Genomic DNA, 17,022 nt, shown 5'->3' with positions numbered 1-17,022 from the left:
CTTGGAGCTATTGAACCATTCTTATCAGTTAGGGTAGTGGGCACCCTCCTGAAATGTAAGTTCCAGTTGCCAGCCAAAGATCACCCCTGTAAGCAGGCTTTCCAAAGTCCATAGGCAAGCCTGCTATGTTAATTCTTTCTTGCACAATAGCTAATAGATCTTTCAAGGTTAACAAGTCCAGAAGCAAACCCCATTCCCTTCTCTAGTCTTTTCATTTTCTATATCTCAGGATATGCTGACTCGTTTACCTTATGATTAAAAACAATTGTTTGAAGGTTGCCTTTACTTCTCGCTTCCTCTCTCAACCTACATTCAGTCCAGCAGTATGTTCTGTTAACTCTACCTTTAAAACACCAGAGTCTGACCACTTCTTATCACTTTTATTACTGCTACCTAGCTGAAGCCACCATTGACTTTTGCTTGGATTATCACAAACAAACTTCTAACTGGTGTTTCTTCTTCCACTCTTGCACTTCTTGATTTTATTCTCCACATAGCAGCCAGAGTCATTCCTGTAAGACTTAAGTCTAGTCAGATCTTTGATTTTTTGCTCAAAATCTTCCAAATGCTTCCCTGCTAATGTGGACTAAAAGCCAATATTCCCATCATATTTCATAAGGTCCTTCAAAATCTTTTCATCTCTGCACCTTTCTCACCTCAACCTTATCTTTCCAGCTCTCTGCTCCAACCTCACTTTGCCTCCTTGCAGTCCCTCAGAGATACCAGGCATGAGCATCTTCATGACTTTTGCCCTCCCTGCTACCTTTAATCACAATATTTTCTTGGCTTCTTTCCCAACTTCCTTCAGGACTTTGACCAAATGTCACCTTATCACTAATATCTTTCATAATTACCTTACATAAAACAGTAACTTCTAACTCCTCAAACTGGCATTCCCTTACCCTACTTCATTCCTAAGCACTGATGATATCATTTATGTTTATTCATTTGTTTGACTTTCATCTCTCCCCTCTAAATGTCATCAGAGCAGGTTCTTTGTTCTGGCCCCACAGTCGACCTAGAACAGTTTTGCCATGCATAGGTGCTCAATAAATATTGAATGAATATATTCCTGAATATCATCTGGGATGTAGGTAATGCAGGATTAATGATATTTTCATGAATTAAGTGATTATTAAAAACTCTAATAACTTGGAAATTTTTCAATGCTAAAAATATAATCACCAGTTAATAAAACATATGTTTCTTTGTGTTTCCTTCATATGACAGCTAGGTGTAAGTCAAGGTTTCCTTGAAAAAGGTGGCACAGTCAAAAGCTCAATTTCATTGTCTACCTGTAAACCATTGCAGATAGATATTATAGAAATGCTTCAAGTCTTTTTACTGTGTCTATATCTAGATACAGAGATACACAGAAATATACATATGTTAGGTAATAATAATATATGTTTATATATGTTATGCATAGTAATTGTGTGTGTGTATGTGTGTGTGTATGTTTGTGTGTGTCTGTAATTGCCATGACTGTTAAAGCTCAACTCTCAAAAGGCCACGACTAAGTAACGTAGTGAAAATATGTATCATTTCCTTTTCTAAGCATACATTCAAGCAAGACTTCCTAGATTTCAATTATGACTCTGGCACTTTCTAGCTGTGCAGACTTGGACAAATTACTCCAATCTTTCTGTCTATTTCTGCCATTGTAATAATGAATGTAATAATACTTTCTATGTCGCAGGAGTGTGGCAAAGATTAAATGAGATTACCAATGTGATGGTTAATTTTATGTGTCAACTTGACTGGTGAAGAAATGGTAAAACATTATTTCTGTTTAATAACATTTAAATAATGTTTTACCATCTACCAGATGTCTGGGTGTGTCTGTGAGGCTGTTTCTGGAAGAGATTAGCATTTGAATCAGTAGACTGAGTAAAGAAGATCCCAGGGCATAGTGCCTCATCCAATTTATTGAGGGCCTATATAGAACAAGAAGGTAAAGAGAGAGTGAATCAGCTCTCTTTCCTGGAGCAGAAATATTCACCTTTTCCTGCCCGTGGACATCAGAACTCAAGGTTATCTGGCCTTTGGACTAAGACTGAATTACACGACTGTCCTTCCTGAGTCTCTAGCTTGCAAATGGAAGACTGTGGGACTTCTTGGCCTCCGTAATTGCAAAAGCCAATTCCCCTAATAAATCCCCTTTTATTTGGGTTTATCTATCCTATTGGTTCTGTTTCTCTGGAGAACCCTTGCTTAATAAAATTAATATAAGATTTTAGAACAGTGCTTAGTATATGGTTGACTTTATTAGATATTGACTATATTATCCTAATTCCCATTTATATTGTATATAACCCTAATAGCATGTCCACATCCTAATAATATTTGAAATAAGAACCTTCTCTACTCTTTTGTATTAGAACTTTTATATTAGAATACTTACTTATCATTTATCTGTGAGGAGGGAGAAAAAAACCCACCAGACTTTAACTTACTTCATTATGAGTGGGCTAGTGAAGGACAGAATGTCAGCAAACACTTTGAATAAGGCAACTTGAATCAGGACAGACTTAAAGGTGTTCCACAATGCATAGAGTAGAGATGGTTTCTTGGTATGTGCCTCTTTATAAAAAGATGCCTACATAATTAAAGAAAATAGAAACAATGAGAAAATTGGACACAACTAATATTAATAAAATGAAATCTATCTAAACAGATGATACAATTAACAATGTGCTCTGAAGACAATAAGTTAATAAGAAAGGAATCAATCAGTTAAACTTGAAATCATGACCCACATCATTGAGATGGTAGGTGGTGTTACTCATACCACGTGGCATAAAAGGGCAAGTGCAATAGTTGCATTTTATTATTTTTGTGAGTTTTGAAACTACTTAATTAATACAAATACAGTTTTTATCTCCAAATTATATTTTCTTTTGGAGGAGTCTGAAAATAATATATATGCATATGCATATATGATGCTAGAGGTGGAGTGTCTGCCCCTGCTCCCATAAACTTTAATTTTGGCCACCATATAATTTGCTTTGACCAATAGACATGATGCTCTGAGACACAGAAGCTATCTTTGTCACCGCTGGTAAGGAGCCAAAGATATATGCATGCATATCAACACATGTGCTACTGAACATTAAAGAGAAGCAGTGTTGAGTAGTTTGAAGACAGAAGTGGACTGCAATAGCAATGAATTATGCTTATAAAGTAGATTGTCATTTCACCTTTTAGGAATTTTGATATTAATAATAGTATCTCATACTTGAAAATAGCTTTATCTAGTTTGCAGGTAGTGATTACTTCAGGATTTAATAGAACTTTGTAATTAATTACCTTTACTTTTTGCCTCTCTTGATTCCTTAAAACTTCCTTTCTCCATTGTTTTTCAAAGATAGGGCACACAGTGTAGGAAGAATCACTTTCATTTAGTTCAAAAAGATCCTCTCTTTCCAAAGGTCTCTTATAGCCTAAAGTAATTACTCTAAAGATGAAAAAGTAAGGCAAACAAGATAGTAAGACAAATAATCTAGTTAAAAAGAAATTGTCAGGCATTTACTTCTTTCTTTGATTTATACATTATTTTATTGATTAAAATACAATAACGAGATTACATGTTTAAAAAAAATCATACAGTTTTATCCTGGAGGTCAATAATGTGCAATAATCATTTATAGTTTTTATAAATGCTGTTTAGACATCCAATGATTCAGCGAAATACCAACTTCATTTATTCATCTTATATTTGGGAAGTGCACCGCTCAGCTCATTCACTACTTGACCTCACTTCCTAAAATTTAAATAGCAAACTTTCACAGTAGAATATTACCCTGACCACTCAAGTACCCACATTGGCTTTTAGGCTTGTATTGGAGGGGAAACGAATCCAACCTCTGAATTTGCAATTTTCTTCTGTTCCACTAGGACTTTCTGTACAATTTGCCACTTGACTTTATAGATTGTACAACTGGATGGGGAGGACTTGTCCCTATCCCATAAGCTCTGGCCTTGGCCTTATGACCAACAGAATATGAGCCAATGTGAGAGTGCAGTTTCTGAACTGATGCCTTAAGAAGCAAGGCAAGTCTCCACCAGTCTCTTAGTTTTTCTACCCTCCTCCATTCATTGAGCTTATCCTGGCTGACACTGGGAATAATTATTCAAGAACGGTGGATCTAAACTGGGAGGGAAACAAGATGCATAGCGTAGTTTTACCACAGAAGTTACTGTGGAGAGAACGAATTGCACTTACCTACAGCTCTGCTCTACCATCTTTCTGCTAACAGGGATCTGATATTTCTTCAGTTGCAAATCTCTTGAACTCATGGTCAGGTCTTATTTTAGCCACAGAGTTATGAATTAAAATTGATCTAAACCAGTCCTGGTACTCTCATTACCCTCTGCTTGGGATTAATAATATAACTGAGTTATATTATTAATTATATTATTATATTAGGTATTGCTAACAATACCTAAGCAAATATCTGCTAGGCAGAACTTTCCTTTTCAAATGAAAGCACAGAACTTCAAAAGGAGAAAACATTTTGGCTGCCTTCTCCTTCCCTTGTGTCCTTTGAAGCCATGATGCTTTGAGATATAAAAGCCATCTTTGCCACTATGGATAAAAAGTCAAATAATAAGGATGGGAAGCAGAAAGACAGAAAAATGCAGACTCTTGCTCTGTTGCCCAGGCTGGAGTGCAGTGGATCAGTCTCTGCTCACTACAACCTCTGCCTTGTGGGTCCAAGCAATTCTCATGCCTCAGCCTCCCAAGTAGCTGGGATTACAGGCACACACCACCATTCCTGGCTACTTTTTCTATTTTTAGTAGAGACAGTGTTTTGCCCTGTTGGCCACGCTGGTCTTGAACTCCTGGCCTCAAGTGATCTGCCTTCCTTGGCCTCCCAAAGTGCTGGGATTACAGGTGTGAGCCATTGTGACCAACCTAACCTGGGCCTTTCATAACATTTCCGAGATAGCTCAGCAACCTATTTCCAACAACACCCTCTTTCCAATAACATAAGAAAATAAATACCTGTTTGTTTAAACTATTATTATTTGACTATTCTGTTACTTGAAGTCAAACGCACTCTGAAGTGATTTAAATCAGATATAGTTTGTGACTTTGGTGACATGACTTTTTCAATAAGAAAGTAAACCTATATTTAAATCCAAGCCTTCTGACTGGCCTAAGTTCTGTCCATATAAAGTGTATTAGCCCACAAGGCGGTAACAATGTCTTAAACTACTCCAAATTGGGACTGCTTTCATTGGCCTTGTTACTAAATAATCTCAATTGATTGACTCTGGGATGAATTTAAACCCTACGGTAACAAGAGATTCTACTAGATTTTATTTTACTTTTAGTATAATACATAATATCTTACCACAATTCATATCTAACAAAAAGGTTTAAATGTAATAAGAAGGGACTTTCCGTAATCATGTTTCTGTTGGCTCAAATATGCTGGACATTTTCCTGCAGTGCACTTTTAAAAACATATTAAGCAACAAACTACTTTCATGTCATATTAAGTTCTACTTCATTCCATAAAATAAATATTCATTTTCAAAATAAGACTGCATTGACTTTTAGAAAAGCATTTTTAATAACATTTACTGCCTCAGCATTTTGAGTTAGAACTGTGCAAAACTCAGCGGTTTTGGTTCAGGGAAAAGTGACCTCTTGCTTTCATGCTGAGTCCCCAAATAATGCAGCATCTAAAAGTGACACTGAAGCTGACTTGATTGTGACTTTCATGGATTAGTGATTTAACTACCTTGACTTTTTTCCCAGATGTGTGCTCCCCTCCACCATCTTTTGCTCTCTTTTAATAGCCTCTGATCACATGGGTGGCCTTACCTTCTCACACAAGAGTTTGGAAAAAGAATAAGCAAGGAAGTGATAAGAAAATGGTACTTATTTAAATCAAATCTTGAGGCAGCTTTTTGGGAAACAACGAGGACCAAGAATTGGCCCTCTCAGTAAGTGAAATGTATAACACATACTAGGTCCCATCAACCTGTGGGCTTTATTCCTAAAATGATAATAAAGTTTACACATGTATCTCGTATTTTTAGAATGATGTTTCTTTTCTTTTCTTTTCTTTTTTTGAGTCGGAGTCTCGCTCAGTCGCCCAGGCTGGAGTGCAGTGGCGTGATCTCCACTCACTGCAAGCTCCGCCTCCTGGGTTCCCGCCATTCTCCTGCCTCAGCCTCCCGAGTAGCTGGGACTACAGGCGCCTGCCGCCACGCCCAGCTAATTTTTTGCATTTTTTTTTTTAATTGGAGACGGGGTTTCACCGTGTTAGCCAGAATGGTCTCGATCTCCTGACCTCGTGATCTGCCCGCCTCAGCCTCCCAAAGTGCTGGGATTACAGGCGTGAGCCTCCGCGCCCGGCCGACTGATGTTTCTTTTCAAAGGACATTCACATCAATGAATTTGATTCTCACAACTCCCCAAAGCGGGCAGAACAGGATTAATTTCTCATTTTTACAGGCAGTTAAACATTAAGAACTTCAGAGACTAGTGATGGTGTTTTATATGTAAAATAAACCAGGGCTAACTTAGCAAAAAGCAGACAGTGAAATGTATTACTTCTGATATGGTTTGACTTTGTTCCCACCCAAATCTCATCTTGAATCGCAGTTCACACAATCCCCACATGTCGTGGAAGGGACCTGGTGGGAGGTAACTGATCACAGGGGTGGTTACCCCCATGCTGCCGTTCTCGTGATAGTGAGTGAGTTTGCACAAGATCTGATGGTTTTATAAGGAGCTTTTCTCTCTTTGTTTAGCACCTCTTCCTGCTGCCAGGTGGAGAAGGACGTGTTTGCTTCTCCTTCTGCCATGATTGTAAGTTTCCTGAGACCTCCCCAGCCTGTGGCACTGTGAGTCAACTAAACCTCTTTCCCTTATAAATCACCCAGTCTCGGATATTTCTTCGTAGCAGGGTGAGAACTGACTAATACAATTTCCACTCTTAAATGTTATTATCTTAGAGAAAATTTTGACTACATTTAGAATTAACAAGTGTGCATAAATATCTCAACCAACTCATGTGAAGAGAATAGAAAAACAATGGCATTCTGTTAGGAAGATGAGCTGAAATGTAACTTTTATAGATGAGTAATATTTGAATACTTAGAATGTGCAAATACATAGTAGCATTATCAATTTTATTACTATTAATCACTTTTTAAAACATTTCTGGAAAGAGGTATTATGTTATGGGAAAAGGAAAGAAAGCAATCTGGCCAAAAATTATAGGATGGGAGAAAGTTGTTTAATGTACAAATTTTTTAATATGTGAGAAAAAGGACATATTGAATAGTGTATCCGGTTAAAATAATAACAGGATTGTGACCTATGAAAACTCTTACTACATTTTTCCATGTATGTCTCTGGCCATGATTACTATACACTGGTGACAGATTATATTTGCTAATAAAGGCTTGGTAATTATTTGATCATCAGAATGATCTAGATAGCTATTGTCTTAGGAATTAAGGCTCATAAGTATATAATTTTTTAATTATTGTGTCTTCTGAGCACATTTTAATTGAGTTATTCATATAATTATTGATGCTTGAATTTGTTCTAGGAAATAATTTGACACTATTCTGTAACTCCAAAAATGGATCTGAGAATACAATTCATCTTTGACTTCAAAGGGACATTCTCTTGAACAATAGTTAGGTTTCTGCTACAATTGTTTAATCACCACATAAGAAATCAAATTAGATTCATGCCAATGACAGTTCTGGATAACAACATTCTCTGAAAATATTTCATATCTAATTCTGAGATATTCAAATTAAACTAGAAAATAAATGTGATATTCACAGTTAGAGCTTGATGGTTTGTTTGATTGACTTAAGATATGGATTTCAGAATGCTAGGCTGTCATATTTGAAGATTTGCTATATCTTATCTTGCTTATTAAACTTAATTTCAGCTTCTTCAGGAATGCTAAAATAATGTTTGCAATATTTAATATATATGCATATAGGTTTTATAGCTTGATAATCAAACTTTAAAACTACATTTATTTAAAATTAATTTTATTTGCATTACTTAAATTCTGTGATACCTATGACTTTAAAATGAGACTGGAATTTTTTATTTTTTATTTTTATTTATTTATTTATTTTTGAGACGGAGTGCAGTGGCGCGATCTCCGCTCACTGCAAGCTCTGCCTCCCGGGTTCCCGCCATTCTCCTGCCTCAGCCTCCCGAGTAGCTGGGACCACAGGCGCCGCCACCACTTCCAGCTAATTTTTTGTATTTTTAGTAGAGACGGGGTTTCACCGTGTTAGCCAGGATGGTCTCGATCTCCTGACCTCGTGATCCGCCCGCCTCAGCCTCCCAAAGTGCTGGGATTACAGGCATGAGCCACCGCGCCCAGCCAGAGACTGGAATTTTTTAAAGCTGGGGCAGGTGTCACTCTTCCTCTCAGCTTCTCCATAAACAAAATTCAGGTTTGGAAAACATTTCTATACATACACAAATTTGAAGTGTTAAAAACATTAACTGTAAATAGCTCACATTTACATTTCTAGCTATGCTTTCTTTTTTCTAGTGTGCTGCTTAATGTTACATAGTTTTGCTATCTCTTTAAGAGATTCCTAGATTTGTGTAACTTGAAAATCTTATCACAATTTAATCCCTTCTGCCCAAGTATTTGCTCACAAGTATATACATTTTCTACTTCAATTGCTTTAAAAAGCTCCCCAATGATCTTCATGTTGACAAATTTAATGGAGAATATTTTGTTATTATTTTAATTTACTCCTTTTCAGTATTTGGCCCTATTGACCACTTTATTTTTTTACTTTCTTGACAGTCTCTCTTTTCTTTCCTGTCACTCATACTATTTCATCAGATACTTCTCTTACAATGTATTCTGAACACCTTTACTTAGCTTTTTTGTAGACTCCTCTTTCTCTTGCCTTTTAAATACTGAGGATTGCCAATGTTGCATTTGTTCAACCTATTCAATGGGTTCTTCCTCTGGGCGATCTCATTCATACGCATGGTTTCAACTACTGTCCTCTAGTCAGTGACTCCCAAATCCATATCTATAGGTCAAAGGTTTATTCGAAGCCTGGAAGCCACATATCCAAACTCATTTTCATGTGATGCTTCATATGTATCTCAAAACTTAAAAATGTCTCAGTCTGAACCCACAGTTTTTCACCACGTCTAAACTTCCCAGCCAGTTCTTTCCCACCTTTTATTGTGGTTTTCACATTTTATTTGCTCAACTTGGGATACCATGTAGGTACTTGGGATACCTACACATCTTTAAATGTTAAGTGAAAACATTGGTATCTGTGAAATAGTCCCTAGTTGTGCAAACTCGATTAGATGACACTCCTGAAAACGTGTGTTTGTCAGTTATGCTTATGTTGTCTTGTCCCCTTTTTTGTAATGGTGGTATACTTTTTAATCTTTTTAATTCTACTACGAATTCCTAGAAGACAGAAACGAAGTCATTTATCTCTGCATTTTTAAAGACTAGCGGAGTTTGGGGCCAATCATTTTTTAAAAGATTAATTCCTTCGTGGGAACATATCTGTAGATAAAACTGAGCAATTTTATTTCTGTGAACTGTAAAGCAAGGGGCATAAAGCTAGAAAGACAAATTTAACTTCATATTATTATGGACTTTCTGTTATGGGGAAAAAGAAATACATTTCTAAAGAAAGCTTCTGAATTTATAAAATAAGAAAACATCAACTCTTCCCATTCAATACGATTTAATTTATGTGTTAAAATCAAAGTTCAAAATGGTATCTCCCGAAGAAATTCTGAGCCCTCATCATACACTATGGATGAATTATTCTATAAGGAAACCCATAATACATGTCTTATAAAATGATTGGGGCTGTGTGTGTTTGTGTGTGTTTTAATAGTAGCATATATGAGTATATAAGAGAGCATTTCTAATAAAAAGTAGAATGACATAGCAAAAATAAAGCATGAAACATGAACTCATCAGAAATTGGTTTAAAACACATACTTGAGCCGGGCGCGGTGGCTCACGCCTGTAATCCCAGCACTTTGGGAGGCCGAGGCGGGCGGATCACAAGGTCAGGAGATCGAGACCACGGTGAAACCCCGTCTCTACTAAAAATACAAAAAATTAGCCGGGCGCGGTTGCGGGCGCCTGTAGTCCCAGCTACTCGGGAGGCTGAGGCAGGAGAATGGCGTGAACCCGGGAGGCGGAGCTTGCAGTGAGCCGAGATCGCGCCACTGCACTCCAGCCTGGGCGACAGAGCGAGACTCCGTCTCAAAAAAAAAAATAAAATAAAATAAAACACATACTTACTCCTACATGAGTATCAATGGACAGATGCTTTCCTTTCCTGAGCCTAAATTTTTCTCATGTAAATGCCTTTCTCATAGCACTTCGGGGAGAATTTAATGAAATAATAAACACAAAGTGGATAGCATACACTCGATGCTAAAAAAGAAGTTCATTTTTCTGTCCTTCCCTAGTGCTAATGAGATGAAAACTCTATAAAGGGACAGACATATTGGAGGAATATTAGTACTGTTATCTGTGGAACTGTTTAGTATGTTTTTACCTATGATTTCTGTGTAATAAGTAATATGAGACAATTTTGTACAACAATTCACATTGAGATTAAAGAAAATTCAGGTGTCATTTCCCTTGGGATCTTTTTCAGTGTGGAATGCTACGAATATATTAGTAAAATTCCTACCTGCTAAACCAGGAATATGTCACTTTACTGAAAAATGAGGCACTTTTCTCTGGACTGCATTTCTGAAAAGAAAAAATACAGAGAATAGTGTATAAAGTAAATATTTTTAATTTACATTTGAAATATATTTTGTCAGAAAAGTAAACCTGAGATTATTTATTCTACTAATAGTTGCAGATATGTTGTTATAATTCTTAAGAAGTATAGTTAAGTGAAGATATTCTTGTATGGTGGTTGGACTAGAGGAATTTCAAGATTTCCCTCAACATGGCGATGGTGTGTGTAGCAATAAGTCATGTTGGAAAGGAAAATTGTAGGTACAGGTACAAACACATACATAGAGAGATTTTAGAACTGTAAATTTGCAATTATATGTATTTGTATACAATATATACATATACAATATACGTACATATACATATATGTGTACATATATATTTGTACACATACAGAGGGACAGTTCGTTGAACTTAATAGCCCATATTGGCTATTTACAATTAATACAATTATATGACAGTATAATATACATGAATAATTTATACACATATGTATTATATATGTCTATGTATATATAAGATAAATGTAAAGCATTTAAATTGCTAAAGATAGTTTTCTTTTTCTGAAAAATAGAAAAATAAGAGAATGTAATAGTTCTCTGGTGTACTTCTATATGTGTTTACATATTTTTAAAATTATATACATAATTACGTATTTGTCACAATTACATGTTATTTTGGGGTGGGTTATAACATTTCCATAAAGTTTTCCCATTTACTATATTGGTTTAACTAAGAGAAAAGAGGTTTAAAAAGAGATGTCTCAAAAACAACCATTTTATGTTTTTATAGTCAGCATCAATCTCTTTGCATTTTAAAAAGTAAGACTAGTCACCAAGTTAATTTTGATTTTTAGAAACTGTCTAACATTTAAGAAATTTTCTAGTGATCTTCTCTAACTCAGTTCTGATTCCATAATCAGTATTTACCAATTTAAAAAATTCTGAAGCTAGAAGGAATGAGTAAATCCAAATTTTATCATATACAACAAAATGCCCAAAGTAGAGATGAGAAAATATATTTGATGCCAGATCTGTTCTCTGTGTTATAACAAATTATATAATATCAATCATGTAAGATATATACAATTTACCAAAATGGCATTTATCATTATAAGATTTTTGCAAGAACTAAATATAGTGATAAATATAAAATACTTATCACACCATTAGCCCAAAACAATGACTCAAATATATGAACAATAAAATTGTCATCACTATTGTTACCAACATACTTCTAAAAAATAAGTACACAAATTATTGGAAAAAATGTTCTAAAAATTATCTAATTAACCTGGAGGATATATTTTATGTCATAAGTTCAAATTTCACAGGGAGTTGCTAATGTGATAATTTGCCACCAATGCAAGGATCTGATTCATATCCAAAACACATATATTTCTGTGGAAAACTGTAAATGGCTACCAATTCTTTGCAGCTTTTCCCATCAAGAGGTGGAATCTATTTCGCACCCTTTGTATCTGGGCTGGCATTGTGTCTTGTTTTGATCATAGAAATACAACAGGAGTGACATTGAAAGAGCTCCAATTCTAAGCCTCAAAAAGGCTCAATACTTTGGCTCCTGCTGTGCTTAGAATACTGAGTGCACCATGTGACTGAGCTGGAGTTAGGCTGCTGAAGGATGACAGATCATGTGGAGGAGAACTAAGGCACTCATCTGATGCTCTATTACCAGGCCAATCGCTTGAAAACTGCCAGATATAGGAATAAGGTGGTTCTAGATTATCTGGCTACCAGCCCATCTGCCAGCGGATTCTACAATCGTAGAATCACTGTCACTGTATTTAGTTCTCGCAACAATCCTATGCATAAGAGAATGCAGGAGTTACCGGCCAAACTGACCCAAACCAGGACACAATCCAATTGACACAAAGAATAATGAACTAAGTAACATGGTTGTTTTAGGCACCTAAGCCTTGCAAAGCTACTGCAGATGGCTATTTTAGCAGACTGAGACATCAGTATTTGGTTTAACATTCCTTCTAGGACCATTTTTTCATGTGAAAGCATCTTATATGATGCCCTTTATATATTCTGGTAAATAGCCTCCTTAGATGTGAACCAGGTATCTTATGCTGAATCACAGTAAAGTCCAACCATCCCAGAAGGAATAGCAGCCAGGTTTTTTTTTTTTTTTTTTTTAAAGGCTGATGAAGGGAATTAATCCTTACCAAGCACCAAGAATGTGCAAATGACTTTTCAATGCATTCATAATTATCGAATTCATATTATGGATCTCATTGAGTTGATTATATATTGCACATACTAATTTGTATGCAGAAAAATAGAACATGACAATTCTGAGTATCTTCGAATGTTCTAATTTACTCCCATCTTCTCCATTAAATATTTATCATCTTTCTAACTCATTTGTTCTTAATCTGACAGCAATTCTGGTCTGCAGACCCAATTGGCCCCAAACGAGTTTCTCATTTCGTGTGTCCCCATGTCCACTACAGATCTTATTTACGCTATTTTATTATCTATTGTATTTATTTACTATTGAGCTTACAGTAGGCATTCCATAAACTTACCTCGACATTGCTGATTTAAGAGTAATTTTCACTAGAATGGAGGTCCTGTTACTTCTGGATTATGGCAGAGGAACAAGAAGTATTTAGACCACCAGATCATAGCACAGCCAGGGTTCTGAAATGTGCTGTTTTCAAGCTTCCTTGGGTTTAATGTTGAGATATGGCCTCATGGCAATATGGTTTGTGTGACAGATCGCTATGTTTACTGATATCCTATAATGCCTAATTTCAGAAGCTTCCTTTGTGGATTTTATAGGAGGATTTTGGGAATAGTGGAGGAAGTTACTGGAAAATGAAAGTAGATGCTCATGGAGGAGGAAAAACTTTAGAATTAAAAAAAAAAAAAAAAAAAACTTACTTTTTTTTTTTTTTTTTTTTTTTGACATAGAGTCTTGTTCTGTCACCCAGGCTGGAGTGCAGTGGTGCAATCTTGGCTTACTGCAACCTCTGCCTCCCAGGTTCACGCGACTCTCCTGCCTCAGCCTCCTGAGTAGCTGGAATTACACGCGTCTGCCACTAGGCTCGGCTAATTTTTGTATTGTTAGTAGAGACGGGGTTTCCCCATGTTGGCCAAGCTGGTCTGGTACTCCTGACCTCAGGTGATCTACCCCTCTCAGCCTCTCAAAGTGCTGGGATTATCAGTGTGTGCCATCACGCCCAGACAGATAAAACTTACATTTTTTAATCACTTAAAATGTGCTAAATTCTGTACTAAGTACATTATTTCACTAAATGTAAAATATCTTTATGATGGCATAATTTCTGTCACCACTATTTTATGGAAATGGAAACTAACACCCAGAGTTTAAGAAACTCACCTAGGGTCTTGCAACAAAGTATTGGAAACAAGATCTAAACCACTTAGTTTATTCTATACTCCAGTTCTAAATCCACACTCTCAACTCAGTACCCATGCAGCCCTGTTTTTCACTACCTACACCTTTCCTACTGCCCACTTCCTTCTGCCTCCTTTCTCCTGGCTTTTGTGCTTCAATCCTACTCAAGTTTCAGTGCCTTTTGGAATTTCTGTCCTCTCACTCCAGTCCAAGGCTCTGAAACAGGTTCTGTATTACCAGAGCAACCTTAACATACCCCTCAGGGAGGACTTAAGAGCTCCTTCAGGTTGGCACTCACTGAATATACCCTCATATTACCCAACTCTCTCATTATTTCCTGGAAGGTGTTTCTCTCTTACTAGATTTAGTGCCACTGGAAGACAGAAACTATAGTTGATTTATCTCTGTATCGCTAGCTTCTGGAGAAATCTCCAGTTTCTCAAGGCCCAGGGCCCAGCTCATAATAAACATGCTTTGGATGACTGACCGAATGAATGGATGGATGCTAATCACTACCCACAAAAAATACTTAGAAGCATCTATTCACAGGTCACCATGTTAGCCATAAAAATTCAATTAGAAAGGTATGTTCTTAGCTTTTAGTTACATAGGGATTTTTACCTGAGATCTGTTGTATTAAAAATATGAAATCAATATGTAGGTAAACAGAGGTTTTTTATACATTTTGAAGCCATCAAGGCTTCAAGGCTTGAGATAGTGTCTCACTATGTGCCCAGGCTTCAGTGAAGTGGAGTGAACATGGCTCACTGCAGCCTCCATCTCCCAGGCTCAAGTAATCCTTCCACCTCAGCCCCTCCAAGTAGCTGGGACTACATGAGTGTGCCTCTATGCCTGGCCTCCCAGAGTGCTGGGATTACAGGCGTGAGCCACTGTGCTTGGCTACCATCAACTTTTTAAAAAATTTGACATCATAGAAATAACAAATACAGAATGAAATTAAAATGAATATTTTCAACCTTGTTTAAGCGGATTCCTGTATGAAGGCTGTCAAAGTTGAATAATAATCAAGGAAACAGTGTTTGAATACTAGAGGAAGAATCGACTAGAATTTGGGGTGACAAAATTGTGTTTTATAATTTTTCAACTACAAATTCATAATTTACTGCCTTTGGTCACCTTGGCTGTTACACTAATGATATTAAACCAGCTTGCACAATTGAGCCTGCCATGTCTACGGTACAGTACTATAGTGATGGAACTTTTCCACATTTTCAAGGAACTTATTCAGCCCTTCTATTTTATAGACTTTTATAAAAGTAGTTTACATATAACTTAATTTTAAATAAATTTATAGTTTGATTTTGTATGTGATCAGAATAGATGTCACATCTATTTGACACTCAGAGTTACTGAAAAAGCCAAGATTAGAACAAGTGCCCCTGAATCGGAATTATGTAGTTTTTCTTTGTTAGGACAACAGGGCTGTTTCTAAGCCCATGTCTTGTATAGCGATGATAAGTGAAACAAATGGAACTCTTGTTAGGGGAATTGTTGCTAATACACAACTGTAGGGTTCATTTCTCTGACTACCGCCTTCGCATCTGACTCCCATTGTGGAAGCATGAGGTATAGTGCGCCAGAGCAGAGCACAGTTAAGTGTCTGAAGTTTCTGGATTTACCCCAGACCTGGGTCCCAAAATCCATACTGAGTATTATTAATCCCCAGTGCTCTGCGGTTTTAATGGGATCACTCAGTGGTTGTAGAATTCCCCTCCAACCTGTGTCCCTTCAGCGATGACAGGTCCACCCATCCTTTCTGTTTATGGGGGAGTTACTTATCTCTTCAAACAAATATGCCTCCTCCTCTCCTCCAGCACTACCAAGACTGAGCTCCTGTGGTTCACACCCTGATCTCTGATCTCTGCTTCCAGGATTGAGTGTGTATGCGGGTCGGTCTGTCCCGTGTGTGATGGCTACTCAAACAAGGGCTTGTCAGTCCACATCCAAGGTTCGAGGACTCACCTCTCCCCACTTCCACTCCCGCACCCACAGTGGCCCCACGACCCGCCTCTCCTCTCCCCTAAGAACCAGAGAACTTTACCTGCGCATCAAGCCCCCCGCGGACCCGCTGATAGGAGCCGCCCCAGTTCTGCGGACTGCAGAGCATGGTCCGCGGGCGTCTGGCCGCTGGCTGCGAGCCGGCTGCGGCTGTCACTTTCCCTGGCAGCGGACTGTCAGCTCAGCGCCGGCACGGTGGGAGGACACGCACTCCGCCCGGCAGAGTCAGCTGTCACTTTAGTCCCGGCCTGTCGGTCCCAGCCAGTGCGCCTGGGGCGGGGTGTGGGTGGAATGGGGTTGGGCCCAGACGAGGGAAGGTGCGGAGGGAGCCGGACAAGGACAGTTGTATATAGTGGGCTGCTCTCTGCCTGGTGGGGAGTTTGCGCTTGACTCAGTAGTTCTCTCCTTTCCATTTCCTACTAGAAACCTAATGTAAATGGGGAGTTAATGGGTGCAACACACCAACACGGCACATGTATACATAGGTAACAAACCTGCACGTTGTGCACATGTACCCTAGAACATAAAGTATAATAAAAAAGAAAATGAAACAAAAAACAAACCTGTGTCCCTTTTATGACCGAAGCACAAAGCTAGTTTCTCGCTGGGGTGATACTACGTTTGCAAACAATGTTACAGCTGTCTCTTAAAAAATATTAAGAAGAAGTGTCAGTAGAATTTTAAGGAGCAAATTTATTACAATGGCCTTAACTTTACAAACCAATGAAACACTCCCCGTAGTATTAGAAAACCCAACAGTATACTGCATCTCATCTACATTTTACTCTTCAAAGTAACTACAAAGCAAGTAAATGAAAAATTTCACAGTAACTAGGATGAACAAAGAATTAAA

The 17,022-nt window shown here is 37.5% G+C and overlaps 1 protein-coding gene across 2 annotated transcripts in view; it reads right to left on the bottom strand.

Annotated features, from left to right (window-relative positions):
* LOC105483452 (multidrug resistance-associated protein 1-like) overlaps window positions 1-16,358 on the bottom strand; it is a 93,920-nt gene extending 77,562 nt beyond the window's left edge. The window contains exons 1-4 of one of the 2 annotated variants that reach the window (XM_011744354.2): window positions 16,213-16,358; window positions 10,705-10,766; window positions 3,310-3,457; window positions 2,457-2,599 (exon numbers count right to left, since the gene is read on the bottom strand). In XM_011744354.2, the coding sequence (XP_011742656.2) occupies window positions 2,457-2,599; window positions 3,310-3,457; window positions 10,705-10,766; window positions 16,213-16,278 (419 nt within the window). In that variant the 5' untranslated portion in view covers window positions 16,279-16,358. Of the gene's footprint in view, window positions 1-2,456; window positions 2,600-3,309; window positions 3,458-10,704; window positions 10,767-16,212 lie in introns of those variants that run through there. The other variant, XM_011744356.2, reaches the window with a different exon arrangement.
* Between the last annotated feature and the right edge of the window lie 664 nt (window positions 16,359-17,022).

The sequence above is a fragment of the Macaca nemestrina genome, chromosome 4 (genome assembly GCF_043159975.1).
Source record: "Macaca nemestrina isolate mMacNem1 chromosome 4, mMacNem.hap1, whole genome shotgun sequence".
Taxonomy (NCBI): Eukaryota; Metazoa; Chordata; class Mammalia; order Primates; family Cercopithecidae; genus Macaca; species Macaca nemestrina.
The sequence above is the reverse complement of the archived record's forward strand: the minus strand, read 5'-3'. Positions and strand labels throughout refer to the sequence as shown.